This window comes from Thamnophis sirtalis, unplaced genomic scaffold (genome assembly GCF_051295495.1).
Source record: "Thamnophis sirtalis isolate CommonGarterSnake01/CBP01778 unplaced genomic scaffold, rThaSir2_p1.2 scaffold_3, whole genome shotgun sequence".
NCBI lineage: Eukaryota > Metazoa > Chordata > Lepidosauria > Squamata > Natricidae > Thamnophis > Thamnophis sirtalis.
Window position 1 is genome coordinate 81,169,764 of NW_028261383.1, and position 19,408 is coordinate 81,189,171.

The 19,408-nt window shown below is 41.5% G+C and overlaps 1 protein-coding gene across 1 annotated transcript in view; it reads left to right on the top strand.

Moving 5' to 3' along the window:
* Window positions 1-867: 867 nt before the first annotated feature.
* Window positions 868-19,408, top strand: part of GRK6 (G protein-coupled receptor kinase 6) — a 41,013-nt gene continuing 22,472 nt past the window's right edge. Inside the window, exons 1-2 of the mRNA XM_087709315.1 lie at window positions 868-1,004; window positions 12,192-12,287. Of these exons, the coding sequence (XP_087565441.1) occupies window positions 953-1,004; window positions 12,192-12,287 (148 nt within the window). The 5' untranslated portion in view covers window positions 868-952. The remainder of the gene's footprint in view (window positions 1,005-12,191; window positions 12,288-19,408) is intronic.

The following is a 19,408-nucleotide window of genomic DNA, read 5'->3' on the forward strand; positions in this document are numbered from 1 at the left end:
AGAAACTACTATATTCTGGTGAATTTAATATAGTACTGTATCAATGCAATAATTACACTAAACATTCACCATTAGTTTTCACTTTAACACCATTAGAACAATCATTTAGAAAAAAGGCTACAAAGTAATTGAAGAAGAGTGAGTCTGCACTTAAAACACCATTTGCATCCAAAAAAATGGATCAAAGGCAGAAGTTTACTAATTTGCTCAGCAGTTACAATGCTGAATAGCATAATGTTCAAGACTTAGTGTTCTGTTGCTGTTGTTCTTCAAGGATTAGACTTGCAAGTCTGCATGCATTCCAATTCTATCTAAAGCAATTCTCCAAAAATTCGATTGCGGCTTTCATTTGTTATTTACATCTGTCTCTGAGATCAGGCTTCTCCTTCTGTCCTAATCAATAGAGATACTTTTAAGTTACACAAGTAGCGAAAAGCCTTGAAACCCACTCGACATTCCACTTCGTCTATAGGCGAACTATATGTGATATTATTGTTTCATGACCTCTGAAGCTACCTGTTACTCTCTGATTAGCCTCCTTCGCGAGCAATTGCATTTTTGAGAGAAGTAAGCCCAACCCTTTCAACCAAAGTCTTTGCCATGATGACCCGACCGACAGCTCCCTTATTTTAAGAGCTTTCTCCGCCTCGTGAAACTGTTTCAGCCAATCACCCTGCGGCCCATGCCTTGTATGTGGCTCCCCCCCTTTTTTCGGCGACCAATGAGAAAGAAGGGCAGAGTGGAGGCGGGGGAGTTCCTCGGGCCATTTAGGGACCGATGCGGGCTATGTTGGCGCGGGGATTGGTCGAGCTGAGCAGGCAGTAGGCGGGCTAAGAATGGAGGTACAGTAGCTGGGTGCCGGACCAAGCGGTCGGAGGTGGGGGGTGGATGAGAGCGGTTGGGTGGGAAGAGGTGACAGCGGCGGCGGCGGCGGCGCCTCGGGCTGGACCCAATGGAGCTGGAGAATATCGTGGCCAACACGGTGCTGCTCAAGGCGCGCGAGGGTGAGAACCTGGTCTCTGTTGGGGAAAGGTTTGGGGATGGCCGGGAAAGGAACCCCGGGCATGCTCCGGATTGAGCCAGGGCTGGTCCTTCCTGGCCCAGCGTCCCCTTCTCCTGTCTGGCCATCGTGGTCCTTATGCAATGCATGGCCTCTTCGGAGGAAGGGGTGGCCAGCGGAGCTGTGCTCTGACCGGCTGGTAGGTAGGTAGGTTGGGAAGGTGGGCAGGGGACCCGGTGGTCTTCAGAGGCAAGGCGGCGGTGGAAGATCCCGAGGGCCAGCCCGACCGGCGTGAGTGGTCGGGCGGAGGTGAGGCTGGGCTGGAAGGTAATGATGCTTCTTCGAAAAGCACCGGCGTGAAGGAAGTTGCGGCGCGGGTGGCCAGAGAGCTCTTGCAACCTCGGCTGCCCGGCTGTCAGAAAGACGAGGCAGCAGAGCTTCTGAGTCACCAACTCGCAGCCAAGAGGGGGGGGCGTTTATTAGGCCTGGCGGAGGAGCTGTCCACGAAGTGGTGAAAACAAGTATAGATATTGTAATTTGAGAAAAAGATGAAAGGGGCTGTATTGGTTGTGGTGTTGGAACTGTAGTTTGGAGTGAGATACCATCCAGATGCTCTGACTTCTTCTTTTTTGAAACTGTTAACTTTTCTGGACTTTAATCGGAACAGGAAGAGGGTATCCACAGAAGCCGTGCATCAACTCAAGAGTGTGTTTCCCATGCTTGGAAGGAGCTTAGAAATGCCTCAGTGTACAACCCCAATTCTGAGGGAATCCCTACAAGTTTGTTAAACTAGTATGCTTCTGTCAGATTTCATTTTCATTTTCATATAACTAACCTAGAATTTAATCATGTTTCATTGAACAAGCTAGAGTAGTCTGACATACTATATTTACCAGATGAAACTTTTAAAGCTTAGTAATATATGTGGATCAGGCCACAACAATTTCTGTGGGTGCCGTTGCAAATCTGTAGGTATGATAGACGTATGCATATAATATATGTCCTCTGTAAAAGGTTTGATATGACTGTGAGGCTTTGTATGCAAATCTGTATAGAGCTATAAGTATGAATTTACCAAACTATTTCAGTTCTGCTTATTGTGGGGGAGGGTTTATTGACTTGTGAAATTCTTGGTTCTTCTGATTCAATTCCTATGGTCACAAGTAACACATTGAATGCCAGTTTGAATTCTGAATTCAGCAACTAAGTTCTTACAGCTTGATGGGATAATTTTTTTTAATTAACTTCTGTTAAGGCAATGACTTTGCATTAAAGGTCATGTTGATGTTTCCTTTACAAGTTTATTGCTGGAAAATGTTCTTTTAGCATTCTGCCATCTACCCTTAAGCATATTTTCTTAAAGGTGCCTTTGCTTTTATATAGGATTTATATTGTCTTATAGGATTATTTTTGCTGTATTTACAATTTGTGGGAAATGAGAATCAATTACTCAGACTAAGGCAGCATACTAAACTTTATTTTATTTAGAAAATGTGCATATATCATTAGGACTTGCTCTCAGGAAAGTATGGATATTATTTCAACATAAGCAAGACTCCTCATATTAACTGAACATTCTAAGTAAGCACATATAGGAAAGTGTCCAAAATGTCGTTGTGAAATAAAGAGGAACTTCTAACAGTTCTATATGACAAAATCTAGATTTCTTTTATTCAGAACAGCATTTCCTCATTTGATACTATTTGATACTATTTTGATAGATAAGTTGTATGAAAACTAAGATTCTGCTTAGACTTTTAAAAAATCTTGAAAATAAACATAAAATTTATAGAATTGAACACCCCTATTAATTAAACCACCTGAATCGTAGGAAGGGATTGACATATATAGTGAACAATTGCCACTAAAATGTTTTGGGATAGTAAAGAGAAACATGTGGAAAGTTAAAATCTGTAGAAAATTGAATTGGGATAAGAAAATGTCTGGGTCATTGCCAGAATGCTTTGTTATCGAGGTATAGAATTATACAGTGCATAATTTTAAGTTGATCATAAAGAGGGAACAGTTTGTATTACGTTTGAAATAATAGCTATGGCATTATCTTCTATAAAATACTTATGGGTTGTTTGTTTTTTTAAAGAAGACATCATGCTATTAGGTCTGGAAGATTTTCAGGCAGTAGATTTAGATTATTTCTCTATGTCAGTCATTGTCCAAATACAGCTGGATATAATTTAACCTGTGTCCATTAAAAGTGCAGCAGAAAATGTCTGTGACTGACTAGACGTTTATGTATTTATCAAGACTCGACCTTAATTAAATATGCAGTCTTATAAATATCTGTTCCATAGTAAATCCACTGAATCATACAGTTTGATAAGTGTATGAGGTTGCAGTTTTTAATGTATTTTAACATTTCTTCTTTTGTATAGGAGTAACAATGATAAACATTGACAAAGGAAGAGATAGAACTTTAGTTCTGATGGGACAATACATTTTATAAGACATAGTCTTTTGAAAAAGTATGGATATTTGTGAGACAACCAGACCCGGCCCCTGCCATGTGCGTCATTTGCATAGTGTACTCTGCCAGGAGTTGTATCTGAAATGCACAAGTTTGTTTATAAGGAGATTTATAAAGAGTAAAGTAGATACAATAACATTAGGTTTCTATGTACAGATGGTCTCACAGGTACAACCATTTATCTCAATGAAAAATCGCTATGCTACAATTCTAACAGAAAGCACTTTATAGGGCACAGAGATCTACTATTTCCATATGTTTTATGCAGTGCATTGAGATGGCTCAAGTAGCTATCTAAATAAGCTTAGAATTCTTAAGATATTTGAGAAACCCCAATTTCAGCCCAATATGAAAACTGGTAGTTTGTAGGAAAAAGCATCCAAAGAACTTGGAGGTCTGTTTTATTTGTTTATTTATTAGATGTATATGCCACACATCTCACTTTGCAAAGCAACTCTTTGTTCTGTTCTGTTCAATCAATACTCAATTAGAATAGAGCTGGAAGAGACCTTGAGGGTCTTGTAATCCAGCCCTCTGCTCAAGCACGAGATCCCCTTTCAGACGACTGACTGTCTAGCCTCTTCTTAAAAACCTCCAGTGATGAAGCATCCACAACTTCTGAAAGCAACTGTTCCACTGGTTAATTGTATTCACCTGTTAGGAAGTTTCTCCTTCATCCCAGGTTGCTTCTCTCCTTGATTAGTTTCCATCCATTGTTTCTTGTCCTGCCCTCTGATGCTTTGGAAACTAAATTGACCCCCTCCTCTTTGTGGTAGCCTCTCAAATACTGGAATACTACTATTATGTCCCCCCCAGTCCTTCTTTTCTCTAGACTAGCCAAACCCAAATCCTGCAATTGCTTTTCATATGTTTTTTTTCTCCAGGCCCTTAATCATCAAAGTTCCTGTTCTTTGCACTTTTTCCAAAGTCTCAACATCTTTTTTGTAATGTGGTGATCAAAACTGGATGCAGTATTCCAGATGTGGCCTCACTAAGGCTTTATAAAGTGGTACCAATACTTCAGGTGATTTTGATTCTATGCATCTGTTTATACAGGGAAGGGCTGTATTAGCTTTTTTGGCTGCCACCACACACTGCTGACTCATGTTTAAGTGATCGTCCACTAGGATTCCAAGGTCCCTCTCACAATTACTGTTTTTGGGGCCAGATTTCACCTAATGTGTACTTGTACCTTTGGTTTTTCCGGACCAGGTGTAAAACCTTGCTTTTCTTCACATTAAATTTCATGTTGTTGGATAGGGCCCATTGTTCAAATCTGTTCACTGAGCACAACAAACAGTAGTACTATACTAGTTCACTGGCTATTGTTTTGCGGCAGATGTACATACAGCAAAATACCGTAAATAAATGTTTAGTTATTGTATAAGACCTGCATATAAATTCTTGATTTTTTTTTCTAATTTAAAACATTTCTGTAGCTGCCCATCTTTAAACCAAGTCCTGAGGGCTCCCAATGAAACTATTTTTCTGTATAGAAAGTCTTTATTAAAAATAGCCATCAAGGCTAAACACGTTCTCAAATTATCTTTTGTACAGACATATTTTTAGGAAAACTAACACTTTGTTCTTTAGAGATTAACCTCTTCTTTACCTTTGGTGCTGGATCTGTCTATGAAATCTTCACCTTTTTATGCTAAAGTATCTTTAATCTAATGGTCAATATTGGTCAATATTGTGCATTTTGCTGGGAGCAATTTTGCACTACAAGAGGGTTAGGCAACCTCTGAGTGTTGTTGTTTTAATATTTTGATGAAAACAAAATAATAAGATGGGATAATCATGCAAATAAAGAGGGCTTGGTGTTTCTTTCTTTCCTGGGCTTGGGAGGGAATTTAAGTTTGCTTATTTTTAAAAGCCAAAGAGCACAGTGAAAAAAAATTATTATGAATAAAATCAAACTAAAGACAATAGATACAAAAACCAGCCTTAAAATTGACAATAAAGATGTCAAAAGGGTTGGATAGCTTCTGCTTTGTGCAATCAACCATCAGCAATTAAGGAACAAACAATCATGAAATATGATGTAGATTAACACTTGGTAGAGCAGCCATGAATGCCTTGGAAAAAATGTTCAGTTGCCATGTTCAGTCTATACTTATAGAGCAAGTATGGTGTTCCCTATAGCACTCTGTGGAAGCAAAAGTTGGACTTTGAAGAGTATTGACAACCTTGTACTTTGTTGTTGGAGAACGCTCCTCAGAATACTAAAGACAGTCAAGAAAATAAAGATTGGCTCATTGAATAAATCAACCTGGAATTCTCACTCGAGGCACAAATAGCCAAGCTCAAATTATCTTATACATTATGTAAAGACCTAGCTCTCTGAAGAACACTCTAATACTGGAAAAGATAGAAGGAAAGAGAAGTAGAGCCAGCAGCCAGCAGGGAGATGATTGGACTCAATTACAGAGTGCACCATCGGAAGAAAGACTGGACAGATTATTAAGCAGAAAATCTGTGTGGTCACTTAAGAATTGACAGTGACTCAAAGGTACATAATCAAGCTTATTACAGAGCTTACAGTACTATGTTTCCTGCTTCAAAATGGCAAATAATTACATTAGTAGCCGTATCAGTGAAGATTCTGAGAGGTGGTGGGGAGGGGGGCGGAGAATTAAAATTCCCAACTCTGAGATGCAACAATATTAAGATGGAACTGAGGCAATGGGGTTCCAAACTGTATAAGTGATCTTGAATGCAGCACTAGTAGCAGAGGGTGGATTCCTACCCGTTCGGCCCAGTTCAGCCAAACGAGTAGTGTTATGGCAGCCTGGATCACTGGAACCCAGGCCTGCCACATCCCCCAACCAGTTCCCCGGTTGCTGCTTTCATCATCTTTTTTTTTAGTTTTTAAGTCAGTGAAGTCGGCCGGAATCCACCCCTGACTAGTAGGTCCTATGGACATAAACCAACATTATATGATGGAATGTAGTATAGATCCCCAGGAGGGAGGGGGAGCATTGCAGAGGAGTAAGAGGCAATTCAACCCAGATAGCATATGTGAGAGAAAAAGGATGAAGACAGCCTTTCTCTAATAGTTAACAGAGAATATTGTAGATGTAGCTACTAGAGTGCTCAGTCTGGCAAGATTCTTGTCTGTCGGTTTCAAACAATAAAGAACTCAGCTTCGGAGAGTTATCACGTGTCATACTTGGTTTTTGGCCTGATACAATCATGTATCTATTAACGTGCAAGGAATCACAATTTGAAGGAGACTTTATGATAGCTAAACATATAGCGATATTTTCTCATTCATATAAGTGTGTGTGTATTCATATATATGTGTGTGTGTGTGTGTGTGTGTGTGTGTGTACTCATATACATATGTGTGTATGTATACACACACACACACACACACACACACACACACACACACACACACACACACACATATATATATATATATATATATATATATATATATATATATATATATATATGTGTGATTTTTTTTTTACAACCCCCGGTATACCCAAATATGGGAGGAAGATCACTACTTCCATTCTCTGTCCTTCGGCTCGTCACAAGAGACCATCCAGGCAGAAACCCAATATTTTTAATGTTGCCTTTTTGTTACATTTGTTGTATTTGTGCTGATAAATAAATAAAGGGAGACTAGTATAGATCTATTTCAAGCTATTTAGCTCTCATCAGCTAGCCATACCCTTACTGGGATTTGAACCTGGCCTATATTACATACTAGGCAGACATCTTAGCCATTAGGCCACAGGCTCTTATCCGTTATCAGCGAAGCCAGGGCGAAAGGTATCTATTAGATTTTTTTTTTTACAACCCCCGGTATGCCCAAAGAAACCCAATATTTTTACTGTTGCCTTTTTGTTACATTTTGTTGTATTTGTGCTTATATATATATATACACGCATACATACATACATACATACATACATACATACATACATATAAATACATACAGTATATGTGTGTGTGTGTACACATACACACACACACATACATACATACATTCAGCAATACATACACATTCTGATTTTACATCAAAGAAAACAACATTCTTCTGCTCATCAAAGAAAACAACATTAATTTTGTACATCATTATGATACATCTCTCTTTTGGCTCTCTTCTCATTAATTCCCTCTAGACTTCAAAATAACTTACAAAAACTAAGCTGCTTTTATTCAGCTCTTCCTTATGTACATAGTGAATCCTATTTACAGTACAAATGTTTTCTAAAAGGAATTTGTAAAGATTTTACTAGAGGAGAAATTGGAGGACCTTTCTCCCTTTTTGGGCAATTCTGCCATGGTAGCTGACTGTTCTACAGAGATAAGATGAATAGAATGGCTGAGATGCTGTCTTCTTTTTTCTTTACAATGGATTTCTCCTTTGGAAGGAAAATATAATGATTGCTGCTGGGGTTTGGTAAATGATCACACTGGGAGCCTTGCATTGGTAAAACCTTTACAACATAGACCTTTATAAGGAATATTTACTTCTGGTGCTAGTTAGCGTTTCCCTTCATGGAGCTGCAGTTGAGAATATTGTACAGATGGCTGCCCATTGCCTTGATTCACTTCCTTCCTAGATTTGTATAGTCAATCGTATGGTACAATTGTTTTGTGCCATTTTAAGCAATGCCTGTTCTCTAATAAGAAAGAAAAGAGTTTGCTACAGATCAGTCTTTTGTATTCTTTCCTTTCCTGCTCTCTGTATCCCATGGTTAAGTTTCCAGGAAAGGTAAAGATACCATCAAGCTCAAATTGGGGAGATTTAATTCGTACATTTTTCTTAGCAGTGCTCAAGAAGTGATTTGTTATTGTTCCAGGGTCTCTTTTTGACTTCCTAATCTAGCCAAGATTCTTGGAATTTGAAGGTGGTCCCCCATTTAAGCAATAACCCGGGTCAACCAAGTTCAGTTCCTGAGATCAGCCACAGCAGTAAAATGAGTCTCAGAACCACGCTGTGTTAATTCTAAATATCATCTCTAATGTCAATGCTTAGGCTTCTCTTTTCAATATAATAATGTGAGCTGTACTGTAACTTCTTTCAAACATGGAGCTTTGTTTTCTACAAATGTTGCTCATCTTCCATTCAATCCATTTCAGTTGATTGCATAAGGGATGGACTGAACGCTGGTGGTACAAAGAACTGGATTTTCTTTATAAGCTGCAAAAATAGCAAACACACAGTTTCTTCAGTTTGTGAGATAGTTTCTAACTTCTATGCAGCTGAGCTGACTGTTGTTTCCTCCACTCTATAGATGCATTTAAATCTTCTTCTAAAAGAGTTTCACAGGAAATCTGGCCAGCCTATTTCAGTTTAACCATACTGGCTCATTACTAAAGGTTTGGGCTGACAGATATTTCTTAAGAGTAAACTTCCCTTTTGCTTCCTTCTTAGAAATATAAGCATTGCAAGAGAAATGACTACAGTATATATCAAATGACTACTAGTATAGTATTAGTAAACGAATAGCTATTAGACTTAAATCCTGATTTATATTCTGATTAGATGGTCTTGCACATCAGTATTTCCCAGCTTCTGATTCCTTTGCGGTAAGAATATTAAGGCTATAACAATCTGTATAGTTTATACCAGGGATGTCAAACTCAAGGCCCGTGGACCAGATTTGGCCCACATGCTTAGTTGTGGCCCATGGGGCCACCCGAGAAACAGGACTGGCTTGCGGTGCCTCTGCCATCGAAAATGGAGCTCATGAGGGTCACCTGCGGCCCTCCCAAGCTCCATTTTCAATGGCAGAGGGTTGCAGGAGGCTGTCACGGTGGAAAACAGAGCTCAGGAGCTTGTTTTCGCTGGCAGAGTACTTGGGCCCTGACATGGATGATGTCGAGCTGGCATCACCCACCCTAGCCACACCCACACTGCCCCCTCGAGGTCAAACACAACCTTGATGCGGCCCTCAATGAAATTCAGTTTGACATCCCCTGGTTATGGAGGTGTTGGGGGGGATAGGGGGCAGGAATCTTTTTCTGCAAAGCATCTGTATGGGTCAATGCTGTCTTGGAAGTCAAGACAATAAAAAGGCCTAAGTGGGGGGAAAGTGATTGCTGGATACCGAATGACAAATTGCTGGTACATCAGTGATGTGCAGTGAGGTTTATGGCTGGTGAGGCAGCAATTTTTTTAGACTTGTGGATTTCAACTCCCAGAATTCCACAGCCAGGCCTGCTCAATTCCGATTTAAAGCGACAGCATTTGTTTTTCTCCTTTGCTAAATAAGTTTCCTTCTTTTTCTTTTTCTTCTCCCTTCCCCTCCTTCCTTCCTCCCTCCCTCCCTCCTCTCTCAAACACGCATACACACACACACACACAGTTGCACCAGGATTCAGAAAATTTAGGTTTTCCTCCTCAGCCCATGTTAGCAATACCACTCGCAGCATTTTGGCTTGCAGGTGTAAGTAGAAGTGGAAATTCATTCTACTGAAAACATTGTTTTTGCTTATGATTGGATAATTAAAATTTCAGAAGACCCAAAGGCATAGTATTAGAGTGTTACATAGTGCATAAACTAAAGAACTGTCTCAATATGCTCCCTCCCCCCTCTCTCAAACACACACACACACAAACAGAAACACACACACAAAGTTGCACCAGGAGGATGAAGTTTGAATTCCTCCCCCTCCCTCCGACCCACACGTACCTTTTCCAGCTGTTTCAGAGAGGATTTCAACTCTGCTCTTGCCTGCCAGCATAAAAAGAAAAAAAAATGTAAAAGGAAAAAGGCAAAAGCTGAGGTCAGGCTGAGCTAGTTGCTGCAGAGTCACCATGGATAATCTGCTTACTGCTTAACTGTTTAAAAAAGCCTCTAAAAAGCATCCTCTACAGGAGGAGGCAGGAGAATGACGTGCCTCATCTACGTCAGGAATTTTTTGGCTTTTAACCCTTGCTTAACTCTGCTCGAGTGATCATAAAACGCCAGATTAGATGAGGTACATCGTTCTCCTGTTGCCTCCTGTAGAGGGCACTTTTTAGAGGCTTTTTTAAACAGTTAAGCACTAAGCAGAGTCATCCACAGTGACTCTGGCAGCAACTAGCTCAGCCTGACCTCAGCTCTTGCCTTTTTCCTTTTACATTTTTTTCTTTTCATGATGACAGGGGAGGCAGAGCCTGCATGTCCCTGTGGTACATATAGAAACTGAAGTAGTTTCGAATTCCTATATCCATCATAGCACCCAAGAGCATTTCGGTGGAAGTCAGCAATTTAATTTCTTTTTATTAGCATTGTAAATTATATAATGCCACTTTGATTTAGGCCATGGGTCAGCAAACTGCGGCTCTGGAGCCGCATGTGGCTCTCCCCTACCTCTGCTGCGGCTCCGTCACCAGTCAGCGCCACAATTTTGAGAGGAGCTTCCGGTGGGGGGGGAGAGAAGCACAGTGCGCCAGGAGAAGACGCAATGGCAAGGGGAGGGTTTTCCAGTTGTCTCCACAATTGATAGGGCTTTCGGTTATGACAGGTAGAGGAGAAAGTACACCGCGCTAGGAGGAGACTCTATGGTGGGGGAACTGAACTTCCGGTCAGCTCCAGAATTGAACAGGGGGCTTCCAGTTAGGACCTTTGTGGCTCCTGGTGTTTTCTTTTCTGTGGGAAATGGGTCCAAATAGCTCTTTGAGTGTTTAAGTTTGCTGAACCCTGGTTTAGGCTTAGGCCATATCCTTATTTAATGTTCAGACTCACCTGATCAATATATTGGTAACCCACAAATTGACTTCACAGGCTGTGCAAAACACTTTGGATTAGGTACCCTGAAGTATGTGACTATAGAACTGATGGCGAACCTTTTAGACACCGAGGGCCCAAACGGAAAGGTGTGCATGCTTGGCTATGTGCAGACATGCACGAATGTGCACATGCATGATTTGCGTGAACATACACATGCGCAGCAGAAATCCGAAGACCAGCTGGCCGGTGGGAGGTAAGATCTTTTTCTTTCATGAGCTTCTGTTTCATCGTTTGCAACAAAACAGAAGCTCACGAAAGAAAGGCCACAGAGATCTGGGGTGACGGCATGCATGCCAGCCTAGAGAGCTCTGCATGCCATCTCTGGCACGCATACCATAGGTTCACCATCACGGGACTATAGCATCAATCTGTAGTTCTTTTAAGAAGTGGCATATTTTCCCAAAATTACACGGCTTCCCTCTGTGGCTGGACTACTCAGTCCCAGAGACGTGATTTATTCACAGAATTACAGATAGGTGCTATATTTATGCTCCTGTGCAGTCCACTCCACATGTGATCTGAAACTCTGCACAGTCCTATGGGGTGAAAGCTTACAACTTCCTGTCCTTTGGCACGTGTTCTTTTGTAAAGCAACGCCATTCGCATATTCAGGATTTGGCACTGAGTAGAGTGCATTGTTTACCTGCAATTGTCATATGGAAGAAAATCCTGGAGATCATATTTCAGTGCATTGTGTCACTGAAGGTTATTTACAGGGAGATGGTCCGTGATCTTAACCATCTTAACGAAGCTCTTCACCGTTGCACTTTCACCGTTCGTGTCTGCAGAGTCTCCTTTGGAAATGTTCTAGATAACATATTGCTCAGAAAAAAAAGGTGGGGTAGATTTGACCACTGATTGATCTGATAGTGAGCGACAATTGGTAACAACAGGATATGTATAAATAGTGAATTCTGGTTTTCTCACTTCTTTATTGGTGTTTTTTCTTGTTTGCCTCACGTAGGTGGAGGTGGGAATCGGAAGGGCAAGAGTAAGAAATGGCGTCAAATGCTCCAGTTCCCACATATCAGCCAGTGTGAAGATCTTCGGCATACGTTGGGTGAGGAGTAAGATTTTGTCTGTTGCTTTCTTGACTGTCCTTTACTAGTGCAAGTCTTGCTTGGTTGTAAGTGAAAAGACTTCAAATGCTTGGAACAAGGTCGTGCTCATTCGTCCTCAGTGAATTTTGTTTGTTCATCTATTATTTGCATGACTGTGTGGATTTCATAATGGTGCCACTGTAATGAAAAACATTTCTGGCATGAAATTATGACCTATCGTATTTTTCAGAGTATAAGACGGACCTTTTTTCCTCAAAAAAGAGGCTGAAAATATGGGTGCGCCTTATACAGGGGTGGGTTTCTCGCCCCGTTCCAACCGGTTCGGTTGGAACGGGGCCGGCGGCGACCTCGTGCACGCATGCTTACTAGCGTCTGTGCGATGCTCCAGCTGCTCCTGGAGGATCACGCAGGCGCTGTATGCGTCCTGCGCATGCGTGGAAGCGCAAAACTCATCAAAACCGGGTAAGGAGAGCGGGCGGGCGGGTGGGCCCTTCGCCGTTCCCGGAAGTTACTTACTTCCGGGTTCGCCGACCAACCGGTTCGCAGGGACCGCCGCGAGCCGGTTGAAACCCACCCCTGGCCTTATACATCTAAGACAGCATTTTTGGCCACCCGAAGCCCCGCCCCTTCACCAAAATGGCCATGCATATCCTTATGGAGGCTTTCAGAGAGCTCCTGGGGGCTGTCAAGGGCAGAAATGAGCAAAAAATGGGCCGTTTTTTTTGCCCCCCAGCCCCCAGCAGCACTCTATAAGCCTCCATAAGGCTATGCATGTAATTTTTTTGACAAAAAATGGGGCTGTTTTTGCGAAAAACGGGCTGTTTTTTGCTTATTTCCCCCCCCACCCAAGCACTCTGCAAGCCTCCCAAAGGCTATTTATGCCTTTAAAAAAAAAAAACCTGGCCCATTTTCCTGAAAAACGGGCCATTTTGGGGAGGTTTGTAGAGTGCAAAAACTTTTCCCCCCCTTTTGGAAAGCTCTTTAACTGATTGATGAGAATTACATTGATCAAGTGCTGTGCCAGCAGAAACACCTACCTATCTACTGTATTTCTCTCTCTCTCTATTTCTCTCTCTCTCTATCCCTCTACCTACCTACCTACACACACACACTCTCTCTCTCCCTACCTACTGTATTTCTCTTTCATTCTCTCCCTCTCTATCCCTCTATCTACCTACCTACTTTTTTTTCAAATTTGCCTCTTCAAAACCTTGGTGCGTCTTATACTCTGAAACATACGGTAACTTGCTTTGTACAGGTAGTCCTTGACTTGCGACAGTTCATTTAATGACCGTTCAAAGTCACAACGTCACTGAAAAAACTGACCTATGACCGTTTTTCCACACTTACAACCATCGCAGCATCGCCATAGTCACGTGGTTTACATTCAGATGCTTGACAACGGACTGACGGCTGCAATGTCCCTGGAGACATTGCAAAGTCAGTGAGGAAATCAGATAACAACCTTGTTACTAAATTAACAGCTGCAGTGATTCACTTAACAAATGGGGCAAGAAAAGTCGTAGAAATGGGGCAAAACTCACTTAACAAATTTCTCACTTAACAACATAAATTTTGGACTCAATTGTGGTTGTAAATTGAGGACTACCTGTACTGTATCTTCTCATTATGACGCACTGATTATCTTACGAAGGGACAATACAAAATAGCAGAATACGGGTAGTCCTCAACTTACAACAATTCATTTAGTAACCGTTCAAAGCTACAATGGCACTGAAAAAAGTGACTTATGTCCATTTTTCACACTCAATGACCATTACATGATCATGTGATCAAAATTCAACGCTTGGTAATGGAGTCAGATTTATGATGGTCACAACATCCCAGGGTCGTAATCACCTTTGTAAACCTCTGACAAACAAAGTCAATGAGGAAGACCGGTTCAGTTAACCCTGTTACTAAATTAACAGCCGCAGAGATTCACTTAAGAACTGTGGCAAGAAAGGTCATAAAATGGGGCAAAACTCACTTAACAAATGTCTTAGCAACAGAAGTTTTGAGCTCAATTCTGGTCGTAAGTTGAGTACTACTACTAGAGGAGGGAATTGCAAAACTAACTTTGTCTTTCAACGAATAATAGCAATAGCAATATCAGTTAGACTTATATACCACTTCATAGGGCTTTCAGTCCTCTCTAAGCGGTTTACAGAGTCAGCATATTGCCCCCACAGTCTGGGTCCTCATTTCACCCACCTCGGAAGGATGGAAGGCTGAGTCAACCTTGAGCAGTTGAGATTTGAACCGCTGAACTGCAGATAACAGTCAGCTGAAGTGGCCTGCAGTACTGCACCCTAACCACTGCGCCACCTCGGCTCTTCTAAAGATAAACAAGTTTATCTTGTTTTGTCCAAAGTATTAAGCCTAGAAAACCATAAACTGCTTTCAGAAAATCTCCAGACTATCCCTAGTGTGGCTCAGCTAGCATGGTCCAGAGGGGAAATGGACCATTCCAGAGGTCTGCTTAATATTCTGTTCCTGAAATGGTAAATTTTGCACAGCTGTACTTTACGGTGCAGTAGATTCAGAGACAATCTCAAGTACGAAGGCTGGGGTGGGTGGGGTGGGGGGGACAACCTCCTGCTTGAATTGTTCATGAGCAACTGCCATTCAGAGTAGGCTCAAGCATGTAGGTTCATATGTTAACTAAAAGGGTCACTGATCAAAGTTTCACAATCACACACCGCCGTCTTCAAAAGTTCCAAACACAGCTGTAACGCATTAAATGTGCATAATACTTCAGGTTTTTACAGCAAACTCAAATAAAGACCATATGAGAATCTATGCTGGTAGAAAGTTTTGAACTTTTTGATAAATATGGAGGATGTGGATGATCTTTTAAGACGCGTTCAGGCTGGGATGCAGCACTGGAAACAACATTGCTTCTGCTTGTTGAACACATCTACTGGGACTAAAATGAGGGCAATACAACTCTCCTGGATTTATCTCTCATCAGCTTTCAGTACAAATGCTATCATTATGGTAACCTTTAGGATTGGCCTCAGGGATCAGAAGGAGAATTTATATTGCAGTGGTTTCCTTCCTCTGTGGTCAGTTCCAGTCAACATTGGTGGGAGGGAGGGGAGAGACTGAATCAGTGTCCTTTGTTTTGTGGTGTTCCTCGGGGCACAGCATTTTCCTCTTGTCTATTTGACATTTACATGAGGCTGTCAGTCAAGGTGATCCGACAGCATGGTCTCAATATGCTGAAGATGCCCAGTTACGTCTCTTGGCCTAAAGCCAACCAAGATGACTTTCAGTACTGGAGAAGCTCTTAGGGTCTGGATGTTGAGGAGCAAGCTGTTGTGGCCCACCAGCGGCCAGCGGAGCTGGTAGCAGATTTGAACAATGAGGAGGTTGGGGAGGAATATGGGCCAGTCCGGGAGTCTGGGGAAGGCTCTGATGAGGGCTCTGTGTCAGAGGCAGAGCCATATGCCAGTTATCAGATGCTTTCAGAGTCAGACATCAGTGAGGCAGATGAACAGTTGGAGCCTGTTCCCACTGTGCGCATGCACAGAGTTTGCCAGACGAAGGGAACAGCTAAAGGACAGGTGTCGACTTGGGAGTAAGGCTACAGGTGGACAATGAATGGCCTCTCCCAGAGGAAATAAAAGAGGAGCGAAAGGGGAGTGGAGTTTGCAGGAGACAATTAATTGGTTTGTGACTCTCCAAGACTCCTTGCCAAGTTTTGCAGGTATAGGCCTGTCAGCTTTTCAAGCCAGATAAGGTCTGTGACTGTAAATCCTCCCTCAAAAGACTTTGCTGGATGTGAATGAGCAGAATTCACAATAAATTAATAAAAGGGGTTTTTGTCGGGACAAGGAATTTGCTCCATGCTCTTGGGAAGCCTGGGTTAGAATACAGGCTTAGGCTTAAGTCTGTACTGTTCCTTAAGGCAGCTTTAAAAATCTATTAACCATTTCACACTTCACTAGGACATGAGATGGGCATTTGTGAGATGGGCAGTTATATACATTGGATAGATAAATAAATACTTTTGATTTGTAAAAATACTACTGTTTTTGTTTAAAGGAAATTATTACAGGAGACTTGATTTTTTTTTTTGTCCTCCTCTGATTTATGGAGAGTTGTCTGTTTATGGCACCATGCACCATACTATATTGATACTTTTTTCTCTCAGAAAATAAAATAACTTTGTAGTACTATAATTGCATTAAGGGAAATCAAAGGCACGCTGGTAGTTTGGGTGGATGCCGATCCTCAGTTGTTGACTTCAGTTTTTAATCCTCTGGCATACATGGAGTGTTACTGGAAGGTGGGGGCAGAAATTTATTTGCACAGCGTAACAAATAGGGAAAAAAATAATGTGAGCTCCTATCACTGCTCAGAAAGGGATTTTGTTACTCGTTTGAAAATTCAGTCTGGTTAGTGTTGCGGTTGTTTTTTTTTTTGCTTGCCTAGAATCTGAGAACATTCTTCCTGAAAAATGGATTCATGGATTCATGCATGTGTGGCTTTTTGAACTTTAAATAAAGAATCTGAAAGAAGTGCCATCAGTTGATAAATTTAGACTGCCATAATTAGGCTTTGGTGTAAACTTAGGTGAAAACAAGAAGCTGATCCTCAAACTTGGTTTTTTACACACAGAATCAGGGCGAGTCTGTTCTTATTTGGAAGACCGATGTCTGGAATGTTTCATTCTAAATGATGCAGGCTATTGATTGAGTTGGATTGTTGTGGCCATCAAACTTTGCAGTGCTTCCTTTGGAGTTAAAATGGAAAGATTAAATATGGAACCTACTGAATACAGTTTGTGTTATTATACCACTGACTCATTAAGTCCAGCTTCTTTTCTGTTCCTGTATAACCATTTTTCTTGTTCGTCCCAAGTGTGTATTGAATTAGGGCTTCCTTGTACTGTCCACAGTAATGTTTGAGCTTTTTCCTTGAGTGGTTTTACTTAATTATTCCTTCTGATGCATTATCTCCTATTTGATGGAAGAGGAAAATTCAGTTTTGGATCTTGGCCAGAATTTCAGTGCTGACCCTAAAAACCTGAATGTTTTCTACACAGCCTAGCTATTTGTTCTCTTAAGAATTGTGATAGTGACCTGAGTTTTATTTGAAAAGTACACTTTTTTCTTTCCCACCTTAAAATCTAGCTGTCTTATAAAAGGCCTGGGTTTTTTTCCCCCAACTCTTTATAATGCCCAATTTGCAGTTTACCAAAAATATTAATGACACAATGAATGTTGCGGTATATGTAGAGATGGTACACATTAAAACCTTGATGTCCACCTAGACCAGTGTTTCTCAATCTTGGCAACTTTATGTCCTATTGACTTCAATTCCCAGAATCCCCCAGCCAGCACAGCTGGCTGAGGAATTCTGGGAATTGAAGTCCACCGGACTAAAAGTCGCCAAGGTTGAGAAGCACTGACCTAGACAGATGCCTTAAAGATTGTGAGCTGGGCACAGAATACAGTGTAGGTTTTCAAATCTGTGCAGATGTATTAACTAATGAGCAAAGCTGTGTGAAATTGGCAACCTGTGGTTGAAAGATTAGAGAAAAGCATGAATTTTCCCACCTCACAGGAAATCTAATTTTCAACTATAATGTGTTAATTTCCCTCGATTCCACTATGGAGCCCTGGGGCCAAATCAACCTACAATAAGAAGCCTCGGTCTAGCGGGTAACACTTCCCTGTGTTTGGCTTGACCATGTTCTTGAGTACTGGAGAATAATCTTGCCAGGCTCTGAACCCTTCACCTTCCCTCATTCAATGCACTCATTTCCTATCAGAGGAAGAAACGGGTTCGTTTGCAGGGGGCCCCTCCCCCTCATGTTTCTGGAGTTGGCGTTGTTTTGCTTCACAGATCAGGAAACCGCAGCTTCCTTAGAGAAACTGCTGCACAGAGAAGGAGAGGCTTACAACATGTGCCGCGAGAGGAATGGGGCAGGCAGATTTATGGGCAAGAGGCTTCCTGGGAAATCATGATTAGTCCTGATTCCAACAATGCAGCAGGATAATAAAACAACACCACCAATTTCCGGGGATATCTGGAAAACAAACCAGGCTGCTCTTAGGCTTTTTGCTCAATACCGACTTGAAAAATCTTTAAACATTGTTTTACTGGGCACAAAACTATTGACCTGCCTTTACTGGTTTCTAACAAATTGTAATTGCTCTTTCTTTCCCCAAATCCCAGCTTAGAAGGGTACACAGGAATGAGGTCCATTGCATAACCGTGTTAGCACGTTTCTGAGAACCAACCACCTCAGACAATGCTTTTAAGTCTAAATTACAAGCTTAATATGAAGCTGTTTGTTTGTTTATTAAATTTATTTACCGCGCAGCCAATGGTGAAATTCCATTTTTTTTTACTACCTCTGTGGGCGTGACTTGGTGGGCGTGACAGGGGAAGGATACTGTAAAATCCCCATTCCCTCCCCTCTCCAGGGGAAGGATATTGCAAAATCTCCATCCCCACCCCACTCTGAGGCCAGCCAGAGATGGTATTTGCTGGTTCTCCAAACTACTCAAAATTTCCGCTACCGGTTCTCCAGACCCTGCTGAATTTCACCCCTGGGCCCAGCTCATTCCAAAGCAATTCTGGGGGGCTTATAGCATAAAACCATTATATTCCATTCGCTCTTGATAATACAGTTATGCAGTGGTCCTCATTTCTGGACTTCAATATAAAGTCTAATTGCTAATGAAATGAAGATAATACTGGAGGAAAATCTCTTCAGACAGGATGTTGTGACCTTTGTGAAGAGAAAGAAAGTGACAAAAAATAAAGTACAGAGTTACTGATAATGATAGAAATGATGTGAGGATTACTAATCACTTAAAAGAGGAATCTGTTGCTATAAAGTACAAACAAAACGTTTGATATATTCAAATTCGACTAGAATTGTTTGAATTTATGAGATATCTGTAGAGTAGCTACTGGAGAAAAGCCTAATGCTGGGAATGGTTGAGGGCAAAAGAAGAATGGGACGGCAGAGAATGAGGTGGCTGGATGGAGTCACCGAAGCAGTAGGCATGAGCTTAAATGGATTCTGGAGGATGGTAGAGGACAGGAAGGCCTGGAGGAATGTTGTCCATGGGGTCACGATGGGTCGGACATAACTTCA